At 39.1% G+C, this 21318-nt stretch overlaps 2 protein-coding genes across 4 annotated transcripts in view; one reads left to right on the plus strand and one right to left on the minus strand.

Annotated features, from left to right (window-relative positions):
* The window catches only part of LOC143368046 (putative cytochrome P450 6a14), a 63906-nt gene that overhangs the window by 28761 nt on the left and 13827 nt on the right, over positions 1–21318 (minus strand). The window contains exons 3-6 of one of the 2 annotated variants that reach the window (XM_076810402.1): positions 18920–19445; positions 17987–18208; positions 17074–17325; positions 15570–15727 (exon numbers count right to left, since the gene is read on the minus strand). In XM_076810402.1, the coding sequence (XP_076666517.1) occupies positions 15570–15727; positions 17074–17325; positions 17987–18208; positions 18920–19445 (1158 nt within the window). Of the gene's footprint in view, positions 1–15353; positions 15728–17073; positions 17326–17986; positions 18209–18919; positions 19446–21318 lie in introns of those variants that run through there. The other variant, XM_076810401.1, reaches the window with a different exon arrangement.
* Positions 1–21318, plus strand: part of LOC143368026 (plasminogen) — a 95305-nt gene that overhangs the window by 9963 nt on the left and 64024 nt on the right. For both annotated transcript variants that reach the window (XM_076810359.1, XM_076810360.1), the window contains exons 3-7: positions 1461–1570; positions 3176–3344; positions 7895–8010; positions 10157–10288; positions 14219–14453. In XM_076810359.1, coding sequence (XP_076666474.1) covers positions 1461–1570; positions 3176–3344; positions 7895–8010; positions 10157–10288; positions 14219–14453 — 762 coding nt within the window. The remainder of the gene's footprint in view (positions 1–1460; positions 1571–3175; positions 3345–7894; positions 8011–10156; positions 10289–14218; positions 14454–21318) is intronic.

Raw genomic sequence — 21318 nt, forward strand, 5'->3', positions numbered from 1 at the left:
TTTCAAAAAAGTTTGACGTAACACCCAAAAAGGATGTTTTCTCAGATGTTCCGCGAGAAAAATCTCGGTTCTTTTTTTAATAAAAATTGTTATTATTATTACAGCAAAATATACTTTACAACTTTATTTAAAAAGTCTTTTAATGTTATCATTACCTGATTATAACGGTAACTGTCTCTTGGTAGCGTGGGTTATAATAGGGATTATTAGAACCTCTACGACCCTTATGTCGCTTGTAATCCGCTCCAACCGGGTTAACCGGCTCGCTGGCAGCATATGGGAACCGTTCTTGTGTGTTTAATACGGGTTCCTATAACTTATAGTAATCTTTCTTGGTTAACCGGATTATGCCTCGCGTTAGGCTCCCTTGTCGCTGCCACGTGCTCTGTCGCTCGTACTCAGCCGTCTCACTTGACACGGTAGAGAATAAGGCAAGCCGAGTAGAGTACCCGTCTCGAAAAGAGCTCGACTCGCTCTCGAGGTGCTAGTACTCTTCGAGACAAAACTATTTTTGATAGTCTTTCAATGTTAGTATTTTCATAATAACAATGTAGGGTGACAGTACCTAATATCGCCTAGCAAAAGTTAAATCGCTGTCAATTAAATAATAATTGATATTTTTGCATGCAATTCATTTCAAAGTAAAGAGAAATTATTCGTATTTCATGTAGCATAAGTTAGAATCGTTGAAACCTATAAATTTTTAATTAGGAATTAAAAAATGTAAGACTTGCAAAAATTCGGTCCTGAAAAAAAATGTACCTAATATCGCCTACTCAAGAAATATTGATTAATTCATGTATATAGGAGTTTTTAAAGTCATTTCCACATGTGATTTTATTGTTTCTTGTTCTATAAGTGTTTTTTATTCATCTTTGATTTTATTTTTATTACAAAAATATAGAAATAGGATTATTAAAATATTTAATTTTTTACGTTCGGATGTACATATTGGACAAATAAAGTTTATTTCGGCTGCTCCGCATATTTCAAGACCCCGCCTGTAACAAACATTGCATCGAAACCATTGTTCTCCGGCAGGCGACATTGAGAACACGCATATTGCTAAAAGAAAAACACTATTTGCATTGCGAAAATTATTTGAATCGATTTCATTCACAGAATTATTAGATTTTTACCTTCTCCGAATATGATGTAAAATTATGGAGATCCAATTAATTTCTACACTATTAAGATTCTCTAAAATACTTCCTTTTCTGTAATTGTTGATCACATGACGCTGCAGTTACAGTATGTCTTCGGACAGAGGTTTAGGTACTAATTCAGTGCATAACCGATAAATTGTAGTGCTTACTTTGCGAGATGTAGCGAGTGGCGTTATTAGGAACATGGGCAATATTAGGTATGGTCACCCTAACTGCAAATTTAAATTTGTATATTTTCATTAATCATGCGCAAACATATTTATGATTTACAAAAACTTATTTATGGTTAACTAGAATGTAAACTGTCAGGACCAGGAGCTGAGTATAGTGGTAGTAGGAGATTCAGCACATCCGGGAAAAAATGTAAACTATGGCATAAACGTTACAAGCTTGAAGATACGAAGGTGAGTGGAATACAATGTATCTTAAAATTCTTGACATCGTATTATTCTATTCGTTATAAAAAAGAACGGTAAATATTGCCAAGCGGGGACCCAGCCTCAATCATCTCGAGCGGAGTGAGCCAGAAGTGGTGGGGATAGCGCTGAACTTTTAACCTGTAGGGCTTACAACGGGATGTTCAGGCTTTGCAATTTCAGAAAATGTTGATACTTAGTGTACGTGAAAGTCCTAACAGAAACAATAATTTCCCAAAGCAATAAGGCGCGCTTTTCAGCAAAATTCGAGAAAATCAACTTTGAAAAATTCCAAGTTCCCTTATGCTGCGTTTCCACCAAGGCGATCACGAACAAAAACGTTTTCGTCTTTTCTTGCGAACATATTCACTAACACGCTGTTCGCCTCGGTGTAAACGCGAAATAACGGTGTTCGCTAACAAATGACCCTACTAATAGCCGTGAAATCATCCGGATGCCCAAATCCATGAAACTTGGGCCTTGCTATCCCTTGTCATTGTGGCACTGCTCGTAAACAGACGACCGGACGTGGGACAAATGCTTACCCCCACTATGATCTACCGTCATCTCCTACTACGACCTAACGTCGTCCCCCACTTTCTCCTCATCGCACTGCACACAAGCATATGCTTACTCCTGTCCATGTGAGCTGTGTGTTGCGCTGCCGAGCAGAAACACGAAGCAAAAGAAACATCTTATGACTAAATATCTGCGTCGCATAACAGACTTTCATTCTCTTTATCTTAGTTTTTCTGACGTGATATTGCGTGATTTTAGGAAGGAACCTTATATCTCCACTTCCTATATCCATCTCGTATGCCTGAATTATATCGTCCCATCTAGCTACAAGGGTCTTATTGCCACTTTCCCATATTAATTTTTTTTTGTAATAAATTATTACGAATTCCCTTTATTAAATGGGGTGAATCGTATATGGGAATAAGTTCCTGATCCCCCCCCCCCCTTGTTTCTACAACATAAAAAAATCATATACATGGAAAACCTAGTTTTTTATAATTGTTGATTAATCTACGAATCCTCGATCTACTGGCCTGCTTACCCTATTTGGCTAAAATCCAAAACTAATTTTTCTAAAATGATGCGCGATATCAAAAAAAAAATTTCTATATTTTCGACTTATTTTTTCATATAGAACACCCCTGAAATTGTCTCCCATTTGTAGCCGAAAAACCTGTAGGTATGTATATGTGGAGAACTCTGAGCTCAGTTTGATTTCAAAGCAAATATTGTATGACTTTCGGGCAATACTTTTCATACTTTCTAGAAAATGTCAACATGAAAATATGTGCATGGCAAAGGCATGGCGTGGGATGGAAATCTCACAGCATGCAACAACACTCCAACGCCACTGAAAGTGTTGAAAATGGTTCATCCATTTCGCTCTGGCAAGTACTTCCCAATGGCGAATTACAATTGCAACACACCTTTTGGACAGAAATCAATTTTCATACTTATGATTTCCATATTTTAGCACTGTTTTATAATATTGTATTTGCTGTGTTCGATGCATGTGGCAAGTACGATAAAACGACATAAAGTTGCATTACTTAACAAATTTGCATTATTTTTTAGAATCCTAAATTTGACGAAAACAACTTTCCGGAACAATCGCGCAAGAAAGCTGATAACTTTTGCAGAAACCCTACGGGCGACATTGGAGGACCATGGTGTTACGTTGAACAAGAACACTTTGAATATGTTCAGAAAGAATACTGTGATGTTCCATTCTGTGATGACAGAGGTATTCTTCACGTATATTAATCCCTTCGGTACTATAGACGAGATATCTCGCGAACCGATACCAGCCGTTTTACGTTGTTGACGAGATATCTCGCGACTCAACACAATACCGACGATTTAACTTTATAGACGAAATATTTCACAACTAATTCTATTCGTACGACTAAAAGGAAGAAATAAATACATTTTATCAGTTTTCTGAAATTAATTATTTTGTTTTATATGAAATAACTCGAAACATAGTGTTATACATAAAGCAACATTACAATATTAACAACAATACCGCGTTTCCGTACATTTCCCATTTTCTGTGCAACGTTTCGTTTGGTATTTTTTCTTTGGCGTCTGCGATATTGTTGCAAGGAAACATCGAGGCTTCAGACGAAGTGGGTGTCTTTGACTGCATTTTCTTTCTCGACTTTGATGTGGGGTGCAATGTTCTTCTAACAAACCACGAACGATATCTTCTTTCATTTGCAAATAACTTTTATTCTCTTCGTGGAGCCATTGCCACACCACGAGGTAATTATGGATTCTTATATCTAGTAAATGCAAAAATTACTTCTTGTACCACTTTATGCTCTTGCGTAAAGAAGAACATCCGTGGAAGACTTTGTGACCCCGTTATGGGTGGGGTCCGGAGAGACGGAGGAGGAGATTGGTGCCGTCACCGTCAACATGCCAATGTCGAGCGAAGTATTCTAAGTAGTCTGGGCCTACAAACGCTTTATGCCTGTACTTTGACCTGTTAATTACAACGTCGGTGGTTTGCAATCGCGGAACGGCAGCGTTTTGGCACCGACGGTATATCGCGACGGTGTTCGGTCGCGGTGTCGTGACCCCTTTATCTGCATTCCGGACGTCTATCCAGTCGAGAAGATTATTCGCGCAAGGGAAACCAGGTGTACGTTAATTGGCTTGGATTCGATTCACCGCGGAACTCGTGAATACGCGACAAGGATATTCTATGATTCGCGATCATAAACGTACTCTATGCTACTGAAATACACAAACACATATAAACATACACACACGCACACGCGCGCGCACACACACACATACACATTGTACGTTTAATCCTTCACATTGTCCTTCTTCTTCTCGTATATGCGCACCATTGATCTTAATAAAAGAAGGGAAAAAATATATACATATATACATATACAGGATGTAACAAAAATGATTCCGTTCCTTGAAAGGGGTGATTCGTGGGGTGATTGCAAACAACTTTTTCCTTAACGAAAATATTGTCCGAAGCTTCTTTAATGACATATTAACAAAAAATCCCGACTAATCAGAGCGCGAACCTGCCGGTCGAGCTCCCGCGGCAGCGTTGGCTAAGCGGTAGGCGGCTGCGCTCGTACTACGAACAAGCAAGTCGATATGTATCGAACGAAATTGCGTAAAATGGCAAATGAAAAAGACGTAAAAGGTACGTGTCCACTTGGGAGTAAAACTCGCGCGAGAAGCTCTCGAAAGTATTTCGCGCAAGTGGACACTACGTCCGAGAGTGACTGTCGGAGAGCGACATTCAACTCTCAGAGAGCGAACGCGTTGCAACTTGCTCTCGAGTGGATACATAATAATATTACTATCCGACAGCGGCTTCCGAAATACGAACCAGGTTCGTATTCTGCGAGTGCTGTCGCGAGAGTAGGTATTCTGGGTTATGTAGTAGGCTCGTGTCGCAGCGGACACGGCGTTGCCAGATAGGCGTTGCGAGGCACGGCGTTGCCAGATAGGCGTTGCGAGGCACGGCGTTGCTAGAGAAGTGTTGTTAGGCAGTTAGCCGGGAGAACTGCGCTGCCAAGGCAGTTTGCGTCGAGCCGAGTGGCGAGACACATTTTATGTATGCCATTTATTTATTTTATATAACTATTTCATTTCATCCACCCAGCAATTTCTCTTTCTACGTTGCTTCTTTCTGTTTTTTTTTTTTTTAAATATTATAAGCAATAATCAAAGCACTAAGTTTTTGCACATCCATAATCACGGTCTCACTTCGTTTGTAGCTTAAAAGAAACTGAGAGAAACCGCAGAGAGTAGGCGCAGACCAATTTCTAGTGGATACGGTACTGAGAGTTCTTCTATCGGATAGTAAGCTCTCGGCGAGTTTTCTCTCGCCTATCTGAGAGTAAAATTTTTTTAAATTACTCTCAAGTTGACACACAATTTGAGAGTAACTATCGAGAGTAACTTGCGCGATATAACAAATAAAATCTAACATTTTGTCATGGTTTGTTTGTCATTTAAAGTGAATGAATAAAGGATAAATTGATGAAAATAGTATGTAACGTAAAAAGACGAATACGCAGGTTTTTTTAGAAGAATCGAAAATAATAACTATTTTCAGTTACTTTATTGGTGATTATTATTTTTTAAATTTAACGCAGGCTATAACTTATTTCCGGCGACGCTGTGTGGGGGAACCGAGCGTTCCACGCGTGCCTACGCACTAACCAGTCGCTCTGTAGGCCGACTGCAGAGCGGACCATGCGAGCGGAGAATAACCAATGCGTAATAGTCGAGCCCAATTCCTATTGCTGCGTTCCCAGTACTGCGAATATGTATAAATACTGGCACGATAGCCCATAGAGATTCATTCAGATTCATTCAGCTATTCGATCGATTCCATTCAATGACTCGAGCACTAGATAGATTCATTCGAAAGATCATATTACTAGTATTGTATAATTTCGTAAGAATGTATTAACACTTTGTGAACAGTACCTATCTAGTATATTGATACCGGAATAACATGGATACAGGTTTGCAAATATTTCTGCACTTTCCATAGTATGTATAATTATCAATTTTTTTTTAGTTTTATCGGAATTATTGACGTTATTTTTTTAAATAACGTCAAACTTTGGTATGAATTGTATATTAACACTTTTTTATGAACTTGCTTAATAATATTCAGCATTTTCAATGCGAAAAATGGGGTATTACATTTTGCCCCTATTTCTTGGGATTCAGCCCCACTGTATGATATAGAAAACCGACAATTATTCCATTATTGGCAAATATTGTCAAATCTTGTTTTCGCAGTTGCAACGACAAATATATGTTGATTATACAAGTTCGTGGAAGGTAACTAAAAAACCGATAATTACTGATATTTTTTCAATGGGTTTCTTATGGAAAAACTGTATGTAACTAATTATTTGCTATCACTTTGCAAAATCGATACTACTCATTTCGGACCCCAATTTTTTTTCTTTTGTATTACCAAACTTTAAAAGACTCAATTTAAAATTCTGCACAAAACAAAAAATTTGACACGTCTTTACACACAGATCAGAAGATCCGCCATGATATTTTGCCCTTTTCTAGGAGCTCATATTATTAGTTTACAAGAAATATATAAAGAAAACATAATCCCATAACTTTTGGATTTCGACTAGTTTCCCCTATTTCTTGGGATTCTGTCCCACTGTCGCGATGGATCGCGCGGCGGTCGCCGCTAGGGCTCAGTTTGGAGGAGTCAAGCCGCTGATGGCCGCCGCACTAGCCGCCCGCTAGGAGGAGATTCCGCCATAATGGCTGAAAACAGACACTCGTCGCATTGTGCTGCGTCTCGAGTAGCCTAGATAGCTGCCGAGGCAGACGCACTGACAACAGCGGTCGAACGCGTCTAGGAAAACAGATGCATACATCTCCATAAGAGCAGTGCTTAGGGTGTGGCCGCCGCCATCCGCCACGGCGGCGGATCGCGTGTTGGAAATCCTACCTTTATATGCGGCGCCGCGCGAACTTCGCGAGCGAGAGCGCTGCTCGGCGCGCAGCCATCTCGCGGCCGCGCTCGGTAGCGGCGGGCCGCGCCAGGCGCGAGTAGTGGGGGGAAGATCAGCGTCCCACCGTTATAACTCGTTGCACCGTGCATCGTTTTTATAATTATTGGGTTATTAATAAAAGCACCACCTTTTGCTTGTGATAAATGTTTAATCTGCTTAGAATATATTTAGCTTTGTTCGTATAAACCACTACCCTAACTGAATGACATTCGAAGAACAAATTCCATAATTAGAATGTTTATTACATACTTTCGGATCGAAACAATCGTGTTATATGACAACCTAATGGGCTTGTTAATTTCCAAATATTGCGCCGCCTTCGAGAACTCAAGGATATTTAGGTTTACTGTTCAAACGGTTCAGGAGAGCCGACGTCTGTTCTTGTACACAAAAAATCGACAGCTTGTATACGAAAACCCGAGGTTTTGTGTAATTATTTATTTCAATTTTTTATTTTATGTAAATATTTAATGAAATTTGAGATATTTAACGTCAAAGGCTCAGGTTGCGCTCGATTAACGAAAGTCTCAGAATGCTTACACATTGTCGAGGCACAGCCCGGCCAATGTTTCATAAAAATAATTCATAAAACAAAATTTTATAATAAAGACGTTTGGAACGTAACATCATTTTTAGTCTGAAATATATTTATAATTGAGGAGTTAGCACATACAAAATCTACTTATCATACAGCAACTCTTAGAAAATAGTAACATACATTTAATTTGTATGTACGGAAATTTTTATTTTCCAGATTGCCTGATATTTGCCAAAAATGTATCAAGTTACTCTGTAATAACAAAGTTGAATGGACGTGATGGTAACATTTCATTTTGGATTAAGTTATGGAACCCTAATGACGAAAAAAAGGTATGTTTTATTTCTTGCAACATTTTCAATGTGTACACTTATGTTAGGTATTAAGGGGGGAAGGCACTGTAAGAAATCGGAAAAATCGATTTTTCTTTTTTTTATATTTTCTGAAAGGCATAGGTTTCAAGCACAGATAGGCATTATTTAAATGAAAAAATATTTAAATAACGTATCAAATAAAAAAGATTTTATCTTTATTTGTCACGAATTAGAATAATTCGAGACAAATTACAACCGAGTCGGTTTCTTCGTCGGCGCAAATATTGATTTGCCGTCAATCTACAGCCGAGCGCTATATCGACCGGACGTATAAAATTTACTCATTCTCCTTTGCAATATAATATTTATTGTTCATAACATTGTGTACAGACAATTGTTATATTTATGTTGTGTGTTTCTTTGTGTATCAATAATTAATTTTGCGACGATCGCCATCCAGGGAACTTCCCATTGGCGCAACAATATAAAAAACCTTCTAGAACGATCTCGCCTCAGCGCTAGCGAATCGCCACGTTGAGTTTTATTCCAAAGCATTTTTTACTAAAGTATTCACTGTAATCATTAAATCATTTAATAAAATTTATCGAGTTTGGTTCCTCGATCATGACTGTGTATATCTCGGCATCACCAAGCCACAAAATTGGTGACCCCAACTTGATACAACCGGATTGCGTGTACCACGTGTTCCCGCGGTAATCTACAACGAACTTTGAGCCGGGCATTCAGGAACTATTCAAGATGCCTACAAGCCTGCTCACCTGGGATAACATTGCCTTAACGATCGAAGATTCCACGCTTGACGAGCACAGCTCAACCATGATACACAACCTTCAAAACGGCGGACACAGGAGCCCTAGTCACCGGCCGGCCACGTTAATGAGGAATTGATTGCGGCACTCAGGAAAGTGCAACTACCACCATTCCTAAAAGATAGACCTGACATTTGGTTCTTCATGATTGAAGCAGAATTTCAGGCATCAGAGATAAGAGGAGGGGATGCAGCCAAATACAATGTGACAGGGTATTATTTGGCACCACCCTGCAAATTCCAGGAGACTTCTTCGTCCACAAGGACCTACCAGCTGATCCTGAAATTTTTATTTAAAAATACAGGGAACACATGAGGGCTATTCGCCCAACACCAACAGTACATCGCATCAAGACAAAGATATTCGTGCAATTAAACATGCGGGGATACCGCGCGACGCTAAAGAAGCGACCATGACAGACCTGCCGCTAGCCTGGCTAGCCCGTTATGGTAGCATTCATAGCGTCGCGCGCTCTCCTTGACAACGGAAGGCACGCTGCGTTAGACAGCGCTGCCCTAAACCAGGGCTGAGCAACTTGTTCGCCGCTGCGCGCTGCACAATCCCCATTACCAGTAAGTCGGTTCCTCCACCATCAGCAATATCAGCTATGTAAGAGCGAGAGTTTCGTGTGGCTATTTAGAGCCGCGCTGTCAAGTGTAGCAACTCAGAACCGTCTGTCGCATCTGGGGTTATAAAGTAATTTGGGCCTACGTGCATTTCGTTTTGGTGCTTCTCATAGACAACGCAGCTCCGTCTTTATTAAGTTATTTAAACGAGCATCGACACATCGCGAAGTAGACAAACATTCGGTCGACTCGCGAGTTTACGTCGAAAAACTTTAAGTTTATTTATTAACAGTTATTAGTGTGAATTGTCTGAGTGTCTGTGTCCCTGTTTTTTTCGTGGGCAATTTTAGTGCACGTTGAGGGACAGCATCCAATATGTTTGCATTCATTTTTGGAAAGAAAATCTCAACATTTCATCGGTAATGCTATCGTGATGATCAATAAAAAATATAAAGATATGAATTTTCGTTAGTAGCTGACTCGTGTGGCATACCAGATACGTGTGGGCGGAGGGTTTTTTTGTAACGAATAAGCAACACCGTGGTGAGGGTCGTTTCGCATGCACGCACCGATCTTGCATACGAACAGGGATTACTATAATAGATTTTTGCGCGGTCGCCTTAGCTAGAGCAATGGCTTAATGCAATGGGAGGCGTTACAGAATCTTTACATGAATGCCAGTTTATGTCGATTTTTTTATAATAATTTTATACAATTGTTAATTACTTTTTCTTAACTTGTTTTAACAAAATCACACATTACTTGCAGGGTGAGGCGAGAATTTTGCTTAGTCTTCTACCAGTTCCCGCTTCTGCTGAAAAAATAGCTGAAGAGTGGAGTGCTGGTGTTGAGCTGATGTTTTCAAACTTTGGCAGTGGCCAAACGTTTCCAACGCATGATGTTAGTATTAATTATTTTGAACATTTCAAGATATATATCATTTTTGTTGGATCACTTTGATTACTCAGTCAATTAATGACTCATAAAGATAGTTATCGTTGTTAAGAAACTAATTACGTGATTTGCACTCTGGAAAGAGGTTTTTAATTCCTGTCGCAAATCATCTTAATGTTGATTGATTGATTTGCAATGGCTATTCATAAATTCATTATAAATTTTACCTGCCAATAATCTTTAGAGCGGTCTATAGTGTAGAATAGGTGTAATAGGTGCGAGGATTTGTTTCAGTTTATATACGAATTGGTTAATAATTACAACATGAACATTAAATCTGTGAGAAAGTTTTGTCTCTGCATAACATTTGTGCTTATACAGTTATGGATACCTTGTAGTGAAACTGTTTATATGCAGAACGTGCTGGTTATTGTTACAATTACTATTTTTTTTTTTTACTTCTATTCAGCGAATATGAACAAATTATATTATATAAGTTTTGTATGAATTATCACAAAAAGTTTACCTATTGGAGAAGAATTTGTTGTTCTCCTCTTACAATTTGTTGTCATAACGTGAAACTAGTTACTGATAAAAGTAGTTACTGAATATGAAACATAAATACTATACTCTTCTTATCAAGAGACACGGTAGTGTCTCGCGTCAAGTACATACGCAGCGCGAGACGACCGTGCCTATATTACGCCAAACACTATTTGGAAGAATCTTTCGATTATCGAATCTCAGTAATGGTTGATCCGATTAATTTTTTAATGGTATTAATTAGAGATCCCTATTTCACGTGTAGTAAACGTATCCGAACTTCAGGTATGTAAGTATTTGCGGGTATCCGTGTAATTTTTAATACACGGATACCCGCAAATACTTACATACCTCCATCCCATCGGACTGAAATTTTATTTTATTAAAATAATTTAATTTTGTCTCGAGGGGAAAGTTGACTCTATAAATGTGATAAAGCGACTGTTTTTTTAATCCCGTTTCCTGCGAGAGACACGCAGAATGTGGGGCACAGTCCTTTATTTTTGAGTTCGTCGAAAATTTCCTCGAACTTAAAGCAAGTTTAAATTTTTTGAAAGAGTCAACTTCGTCAAATTGGAGACAGATCTTGTTTCCTAGGTGTTTGATGGTGAACGTCTTCCCGAAATCGCTGACGAGTTCGCGTTCAAATTTGGCAATGTTATACTCGAAGTTTGAAATATATAACGGGGGTGGGGGGTTTAACGGTACGAGTAACGATGTTGTTTACAGTGGGTCCCACGGAACTGGGACGTCCGGCAGGAGGATTAACAGAGCTCTGGGTCGCCTTGTTTACTTCCGGCGAGGTTTTTTTGACCGAGCCGGAGGATGTCGTAGGAAGGTCGTTTGCTGGTTTGAACGCAGCAAGGACTGAAAAACGGTTGGAAAGTGGGATGCTAGGAATAGCCTCGTGCTCCATATTTAGATCCGCGGATAACTGTGAGCTGGATGTTTTTGCGTTTTACCTGCTGTCTTATTATCGCGCTTATTTCTTTTTCTCGAGGCGTTTCTCGTCCCTAGTTTTCGCATACGACTGCAGTTTTGGGAGATAAGTCGGAATTTTCAGAAGAAGTGGAGCCCGGAAGGGCTTCTAGGGATGCATCTGCCCGCCTTTATCCCGAGGTCGAGCTCAATGTAATTTTAGGAATGTTGAAAATGGAGGTACTCTCCATTCTAGCGAAGTTAAGGGCGTCTAGGGAAGTCCCGACATTCTTTAGGAGGTCCTAAGGGACCCTGGATTTGTCCAAATTACCGTCTGAGGCAATAGTTATTCCTATTCCTACCCCCCCAGAGTTAGATGGAAAACAAGATCCTTGGGTGGATCGTAAACAAAAAGATCCAAAAGGGAGGTCGCTGGCGATGTAATGTACAGTGGGAAGCAGGTTGGAGAGTCAGAGAGCACAGAAGAAGCACACGTAATTCAGAGAAACACTGTGGTCGCGAGTGAAGCCAGAGCAGGAGCACTCACTACGACGTACACGCGAGGAGTGATTAGTGACTGATGACTCCCGCGGGGAGAATCGCGTTCACGATTATCACGACACGTCCCCAATTCAGGCCCCAATAATGTATCCTCATAGTGCAGTATACCTCATAGTCACATACCGTCTAACACTCAAAATGTAGTCATGAACGCTACAAATATTACTGTTTTACTCGCTATATAACAGTCACTGTTCCGCACTGAGCTGACTCGGTTTTAAGTTGCGTGGCGCGGAAGTTCGACCGCTAATATTCAACTGTTAATATCTCGAGAACGAAACCTCGGATCCCAAAACGGTATAGAACGTTTCAATATCTTTTTGCATCAGGAAATTGCATGTTCCGAGAAGTCCCTGAATTTTGGAACACCCTGTATAATTATTATATAATAAATTCAATGATTCGAACATGTATTCGCGAGAATCTAAGCGGGATCTTCGCGCACGCGGCTCGCTGTGAGGATTCGTTGTTTACAGTTTTTACACATATTCGAACACTCTATTGTTGAGATTAAACCATCGTCAAAAGAAAGAGGTTCTCAGCCTGAATTCAAATACCAATATGGACATATAGAAATCTATTTATTTAACGCAAAGGTGTCATGTTATTAGATACACACGGGAAGGGGTTTCCCAAAACGCTGTGCGTTGTCACATCTTTTCTAAAGATATTATTATGAATATTAAGGTAATATTAAAAGTTGTCTCCTTCTTTATAGACGATATGAGATGCAATTATGCATAACTCATCCAATAATTCTACCTTGTCCACTATACACAATATGGAGTGCCGGTCGTCGATCGTCTGCCCCCCACCCGCAGGAGATCGATGCCGCGGTGCGAGCACAATTGGCGACCGCCGGAGGAATCGGCGCCGATGGCGGTACCTTGTGATTCCCGCAGCTAAACCTCGCGGGGTGGCAGTGATAAGGCGCCACACAAGCCCAAATCAGCAGAAACGGGCCAGAGCGGTTCCACGCCAGGAGCTCTCATGCGGAACCTCCTGCTACCGCAGACGTACTGATGCCACGTACCTCGACCACGTCAAGGTCGGCTGCCGCTCCGGACATCTGCACCCAGAGCCAAACCGCAGGTCACGACTAACACGGCACGAAATCCCCGCCTACGCATCAAACGACCGACCCCTGATCCTTCACCCGAGCTAGCCGCTCTCGCCACCCTGTTCGCCACCGACCACCAACGCAACCCACCCGTCCGCGCTCTCCGTAGCACACCGTATTCCCCGTTAACGCAAACGCAAATAATTATATTATTAGGTATAAGTGATAGATTAAGACACGACGATTGTAAGCCACCAGACTGACTGCAATAAAAACGGTTGTTTCGTCCGGACCATTCAGCATCAATTCATTCGATCAAAGGCACCTGGCACATTAACTAAACATCCCTTGTTTGGTCCCACCGGTGACCGCCGTACAAAGTATAAAATCCACAATCAGAATGTTTATGACATATTTTCGGATCGAAACAGTAGTGTTATATTAGAACCTAATGGACTTGATAATTTCAAAATATCGTTTTCGAGAATTCAAGTATATGCGCGTTTACTGTTCGAGCGCCTTAGAAGAGCACACGACTGTTCTTATACATAAGAAATCCCAAGGTTTTGTGTTATTACGGGCAGTTACGAAGGAGGAACGAGCAATTTTTAAATGAAAGTTGAGATTGTTACCGTCAAGGGCTCAGGTTGTGCTCGATTAGGGAAGATCTCAGAATGTGTACACATTGTCAAGGCACAGCACATTTACAAATAATAAGTTTATAGATACTTTGGGACACCCAGGCATGGTTTTTATCGTATAGAACATTTCCTTAACAGAAAAATTAAAAGTATCGTTAAAAACTTGTTTTGCCACCTAATATTTTGTATTTGATAGCGGTATGTTACTTGCAGGAAGATGACAATTTCGAAAAAACTCCCGAAATTTTACTTGGTACAAAGTGGACTGGAATATGGGTGACATGGGCTGGTGGTTTCATTTCTGCCGGTATTGATGGTACTTCGAAACCACTAGTTATGCAAGAATATAAAAAGAAATATGGTATAACCAAAATGTATCCTGAAACGTTTTTACATTATGGACTTCGAGGAACAGATGTTTTATGGGGCACTGCATTCTGCCAAACGTGTAAGTTCTTAATTATTTAAAATTAACATTTTTAAGTAAGGTAGACCAGGGGCGATAGTAACAGGGGTGGGGGGGGGTGGAACACGTTAAATATCTCAAAACATATGATAGATATTAACACAAATTTTAGATATATGATGAAGAATGATATTTCGAATACACACATCCATATCCTAGCAGTATAGATACACAATAGACATGCATAGTGAAGAAAATAACTTTTCGATACCCTAAAGTAACTTTTCCTTACTGATTGTAATATAAATACTCCCTTTGCAAGTACATGTTTTCTCTATTTTTTAATATTTAATATGGCAATTTTTAAAGTAATACTGATCGTTACTTATCACTGTTAAGTGTCTCGTTAAACAAAATTTATAATTTAAGTTAAAAAACCTGGTCGGGGCGATTGTAACATCGGCAATCGGGGTCGGGGGCAATAGGACCGAATAGTGACAAAGAAGGATAATTGTATTGTCTTATTTGCATGGAATCCTATAGCACAGCACAAGCAAACCAAATAAAAAATGGGTGCAATGTACTGTAAGGATTGATCACATGAAGAATGCACCAGCCAAAACGTTATTTATTTCTGCCACAATTGCGGTAACACATAATTGGTTATAGATTTTACTTTATTCATATATTCTTGTAATTTAAATCAATAAATATTTTAATTTTGTAAAGTTAATGACAATGCACTTAAAGTTATTTTGGTAGAAATCATCATGACACGACTTGAATGATATCAGAACAAAAACCAGGAAAAAATAAAAAAAAATTACTTGTAGAATGTAAATAATTTTATTTTATATTTGGCATAAGTAGGGGAAAATAACATTAAGAAAATATAAGTGATTCTTAGAAGTCAGTAAATAGGATTTAATAACCAATTAAAAATATATTTTCATACTTGCGTTTATTATTATTAATAGTAATATCATTATCTATAATAACACTTTGTTTCGTTTGCATATTCTCAGTTTTTATTCAACATTGATAATATTAATAGATATCACCTTTTGATAGACTCAATATTGAAATTAAAAAGAAATTAAAAAAGAAATTTATTTACACACTTGTGAAAAAGCAATTTTAAGAGGCCATAGGCGCTACTTTCGTTATTTTCAGAAGTATTCCGCCTTTAAGCGTTAACAAGAATGCTCGTTTGTCATGTTGGTACGGAATAGTTGTCTTTTCGCAAACTTCAACTCTGTGATGTCGAAGAATCGTGATAAGGCCAATTTTGCTTTGTATATTTGCAAATCGAGCACCTGGAAGCATATATGAAAAAGACTATAGCGTCTATCCTCCTATGATGTACATACAGGGTGTCCCAGTAATTGTACTACATTCAGGAAGAGACAAATTCTTCCCATACAAACAATGAAAAGCATACAATTCAATGTTTTTGCATAACCGTTCATTATTTATAGAAAAATGTGTATGTCAACGTCTTTTTTTGGATTTGATTACTGAGCACCCTGTACAGGGTGATTCTCCAGCTACGCCCGTCAAAGAGATGCCGCCTGGTATCCCATGGCGAGGACAACACCCCGCAGTGCCTCCTCGAATTTTACGGCTTTCCACCCTCGAAGGGGTTGACACCATTAAGAAGTGAGAAATGTCCAGGATTTCCGAATTTCTCATGAAAGCTTTCCCAAAACGACCCCAATGGATTCCTTATGTTTTATCGATGAAACCGACACCAAGAACGACGTAATTCGGATCATAATGAAGGAGCTTCCATGAAAAATCGTTTTCATAATAGGCACTCCAAGGGTCGAAAGCCATCAAATTCGGTGAAGCACTGCGGGGGACTGTCCTCGCCATGGGGTACGAGGCGGCATCTCTTTGATGGTCGTCGCTGGAGAATCACCCTGTATAAATAATCAGTTTATTCATACTAGTAACACAGTTCAACAAAATTTGACTTTTTTTCAGACTTGTAACATTCAATAGCCGTTTCGTATAGGTTTAGAAACGCTGAAAACGAATCCGCAAACCGTTTGTCGCCATCGCTCTCAGTTTTTGAGAAATTCGGTTTTGAAAAAAAAATGCAAATTTTCAATTTTGAACATTTTTTGTGTCGAAACAGTAATAGTTATTTGGTTGTTTGTTCCGTCAAATTATTCTATGAGCCCTCTCGAATACAACGATATAAGTTATTAGTGCATTATGAACATTTAAATATGTTTAAACAATTATCAAAGGGAAAACAACACCCGAAATGCACCAATTTTTGCAGATATCGTTCAATTTATTAGCAAAACTATGGGTCCAGGAAAAAATCTAAATACTCCACGCGTGCAGCAGACATTTTTCTTTGAATAATTTCATAGAATAATTTGACGGAAAAGCAACCGAATAACTATTATTGTTTCGACACAAACGATGTTGAAAATTTGCATTTTTTTTCAAAATCGAATTTCTCAAAAACTTAAGATGATGGCGACAAACGATTTGCGGATTCGTTTTCAGCGATCGAAAACCTATAAGAAACGGTTATTGTTACAAGTCCAGATGGCTCCAGAACTTTGTAATATGATTAATGAACAATTATGATAACAAAAAAATAAACTATAATATCATAATCTGTTAAATTTTCATTTCAACATACCAACACAATTTCTTGGCCCATCACCGAAAGGTAGATAACTCATAGGGTGTCTAGCTGAAAAAACATCATCGTTGAACCTTTCGGGGTCAAAGATATCAGGATTTGGATAAATATCAGGGTTCTGATGAATCGCGTACGCTGGTATCCATACTCTCGTATCTTTAGGTATTGAGATTTTGGTGCCCTTAAAAGTGTAATCCACGGCTGCCTGTCTCATTAGCATTGGAAGTATTGGATATTTTCTTAGTGTCTCTGTATAAAAAAAATATTTTATTAAAATATAAAATTGCGTCAACTCTAACTTCATTGTTACAGCGTAGAATGTTTTATGGTGCAATGGTTACTGAAACAACTTTTTTCAAGAATGGGAAAACGTGGTTCGTTAATTGTTTTGTATAAGAAAAAGAAACCAAGACACCGCTTGTTTAAGCCTTTAATAAAACTGGAAAGGTTGTTAAATACCTTTCTGCTCAAATTACGTTTTTTTATATGAGAGGCATAAATCAGATTTTAGAATGGTGGAATGAAGTCAAGTTTAAAAGTTATATTTATTTTGCAGTTATTAAATGAATTAGAATTTGCCAAATAATTTTTGGTATTTTCGCAGTTAGGTAAACTGGATTCTTATCTTGTTGAATAAAGAATTTTATTATTGCCAATGAGCAACTATTTTCGCCGCAGTATTTTGATACTTTTCCACTTGATTCGAAATGACCGTAAACGTCAGCAGATTTGATTTCAACCAAATGCGTAGCGTTTCTGAACGAATTCAGGTCCCATTTTCAAAAAGTAATAGTTTGTATTTTTGCTTAGACGAAGAATCATTTCTCTCCACTTATGTCAGTAAAATAATAAATATCATAGTAGGGAATAAAATTCTGTTTCAGCCCAACATAGTTTCAAAATGACGCACCTCGAAACACCTTATCTAAGTATTTCATTTCTTTCAGTTGTTCATACATCAAAACTCCGCCATTTTTCGTACAAGTCTCTCTGATTTCCTGCCGTAATTTATCCTGTATGTGAGGGTTCTGCGCCATTTCATAAAGCGTGTGGCCTATCGTTGATGAGGAAGTTTCAAAACCAGCCACGAAAAAGAGAAAAGCTTGAGCAGTAAGCAACGAATCTGTTAATTCTGCAAAATAAAATAACATTCAGTTGAAACGTTTATCGATTTTCCGCCAGTAATACATACATACTTATAGGTACATATGTAGAAGATGTTTGGTAACAGATACTAGAAAAGGAAATGGGCGATTCTACATCACAAATTAAGACGAAACTCAAGAGTAACAAACATGCGGTGGAGACTACGTTTTTCAATTATTAATGTTATTAATCATGTGCTACTATCTGTTCACAAACACTCTATTTATGAGAGTCTGAGAAGTCGAACTGATAAACTTTGGTTTTTGCAAATTTCTCAATTTCAACATCACAGCGCAGGATTATTTTTTTTTGGAATTCATTACCAGACGTTTTTTCACTACTGAATTAGACCAGTACTTACTATATCATTACGTTACATTAGTTTTTGTAATTCATTACTCCTATACGTATTGCACAGATATATGCTGTATTAACAACTAGGAAGAACTATAGTTTCTTCATTAATTGACAAATGATCGCTTTAGTTAAAATATTTTCCTTGTATTCGTAGTTGAATCCAGTATAAAAAATCAATCAGACAGCAAAATCTAATTTTGACTAATGTCGAAAATAACTGAACTAAAATCAATAAACCTAATGAGGTTCGTACAAGTTTTTTTTAGAAAAAGTGCAATAGAAAAAAAAATAGAAAAAGACTCCAAACACTTCACAAAGATAAAAATTTGGAATTATGTACCAATATTTTCCAAATTATGAGGATTTTTCTTAATTTCCATTAACAAATTAACGAAATCTGGTCTGAGTACGTTATGTTTCACCCTATAATCCATCGTATCTACTACCAGTTTTGTGAAGAATTCATTAATATCCGTTGGTTGCACCAGGTGGCCAAATATTTTGTAGACATATGGAAAAAATTGTCTGCAGGTATCTCTAATTAACTGTCGGGCAGAAGGCATGAAGATCTTTCTGCCCATACGACGAAACTCGCTGTCCTCGTCTGAGAGGGCATTCGTGTCAATCCCAAAGGCACAGCTGCCAATTACGTCGGTGGTGAATTTGGCTGCTAAATCGCGACACTCGACGGGTTCATTTTTCTCCACAATTTTATCCAGGTACTTTTCTAAGTGGTCTGCGCATTCTATGATAAGGGGAAACATTTCCTTGAGTTTGCCCGACGTGAACACTGGCGACAGTCTTGCCCTTAGTGGGCGCCATCGATCAGCTTCTATCTGGAAGAGGTGTTCTGACAATGGTTCCACCTGTGAATAGTTTTGTAATTAATCCTTCTGCTTTAATCGCTTGGACTACAGCATAATTTTAATTTGTCCATTTTTTTTGCACAGCGATTGAACAGTAGATATTATCTGTTCAATACTCATAAAGCGGCTATACAGGGTGTTCAGTTACACGTGGGAATAAATTTAAGGGTGATTCTAAACACTAGACTAAGATGAAAATAAAAAATAACGATATTGCGGTTGAGACTTCGTTTCTTAGTTATAAGCGTTGAAAGATATGCCTAAAAGCAGGCAATGCGTATTGCGCGTGCAGTGGTGGGCGCGGCAACATCGGCGAGCGGTCGAGCAATGGTATTTAAAGCCACTGTGTTTAAAATCACCTCGGAGAAGTTGCGAAGAAATTTATCTCTTCTTCTTTATCACTTCACCCAACAATGAAGGTTGTCGTTAAATCACACCAGAACTGCCTACTTGCTAAAATCACGATTCCTTCCATTATTTCCATTGTAGTCAATTGTGTTATTGAGACACACACGCGTAGAAACCACACGAATCACGGAATCATACTACTACAAACAGAAAATCAGATCTCTTGCACTAAAACGTGCGAAAATGACACAAATTTACTCGCACTGAAACACGCCAAAAAATCAGATTTATACGCACTCAGACAATTGAAACTGGTAACTCTTAATCATTGTCTACTACGCGATGTATCGAGGCTTGTTCAAATAAATTCAAATCGGCGGATGTTGGATGTATATGAGGATCACCAAAACGAAAACAGTCCAATGAATGTCAATGTCAATTATTTGTATGCTTGTTTGGTTGATGTACTACGTTCGAAGATTTTGGTGATCCTGACGTTGTCGTCGGTCGACCCAAGAGAATTCCCTTGTACTGATGCAGAGAAGGTTCAAGTATTTTCAAACTGTTGTCATAGAACAGGGTTGACTAACTGGTGGCTCGCGAGCCACCGCGAACACCTCCGCCTTGTTGCCACGCTGAACTGCCCCTCTCCATACCTACCAGACTCTGACGATCGCAGTCAAAAAGAGAAGGAAAGAAGGAAGAATCGACTGCGATCGTCAGAGTCTTATCGGTATGGGGGGCCGTTCAGCATGGCAGCAAGGCGAAGGTGCCCCCGGTGGCTCGGAAGCCAACAGTTTGTCAAGCCTGTTATAGAAGGTGCCTGGATTCGAGATTCTCGGTGAGAATCTCGTGATGCGCCTTGGTCGTCGTTCATTATTGTCGTCCGACAGGCTCCGATGAATAGGGTGGGGATGCCGGGACGGGTATACTCGGTTGGTAACCGAGGGTAGTAGGATTCTTGGCCGGTTAAAAAGTTAGGACTCACTGTAGGATTGAACATGGTTTGTTCTGCTCCGCTTTGGTTATAATGACTGTCGCGTGTGAGTCTCGTATAGAGTCTGGTGGCCATCGCCCATACATCGTTCTTATATTCTACTCGGGGGTGAAGCGGGGACCATCGGGGTCTGCGTCTTTGGCCCGTTTTTGGTGTTCCCCATATGCTGACGATTCTCGCTGTGCTTTTGAAATCCCTTACACGGTTGTGCTGGACTACTCCCGGGTGTGGGTTGAGTCACAACACTACAATAGACAGAAAAGGAAGTCACTTTGAATCTTCCACGACATGGGGTTATAAAATAATTTGAGCCCTACCTGCTCGCGGCAGAGCTGGTTCAGGCACGCTCACTTCATAAACGCGCATTTCCTTTTGATACTTCTCATAGTCAACACAGCTCTGCCGATATTAAGTCATCTGAACGAGCATCGACACATCGCGAAGTAGACAAACATTCAGTGGACCCGCGAATTTACATCGCAAAACTGGCTTTAAATTTATTTATTAAGGGTTATTAGTTTCAATTGT

This window comes from Andrena cerasifolii, chromosome 4 (genome assembly GCF_050908995.1).
Source record: "Andrena cerasifolii isolate SP2316 chromosome 4, iyAndCera1_principal, whole genome shotgun sequence".
Taxonomy (NCBI): domain Eukaryota; kingdom Metazoa; phylum Arthropoda; class Insecta; order Hymenoptera; family Andrenidae; genus Andrena; species Andrena cerasifolii.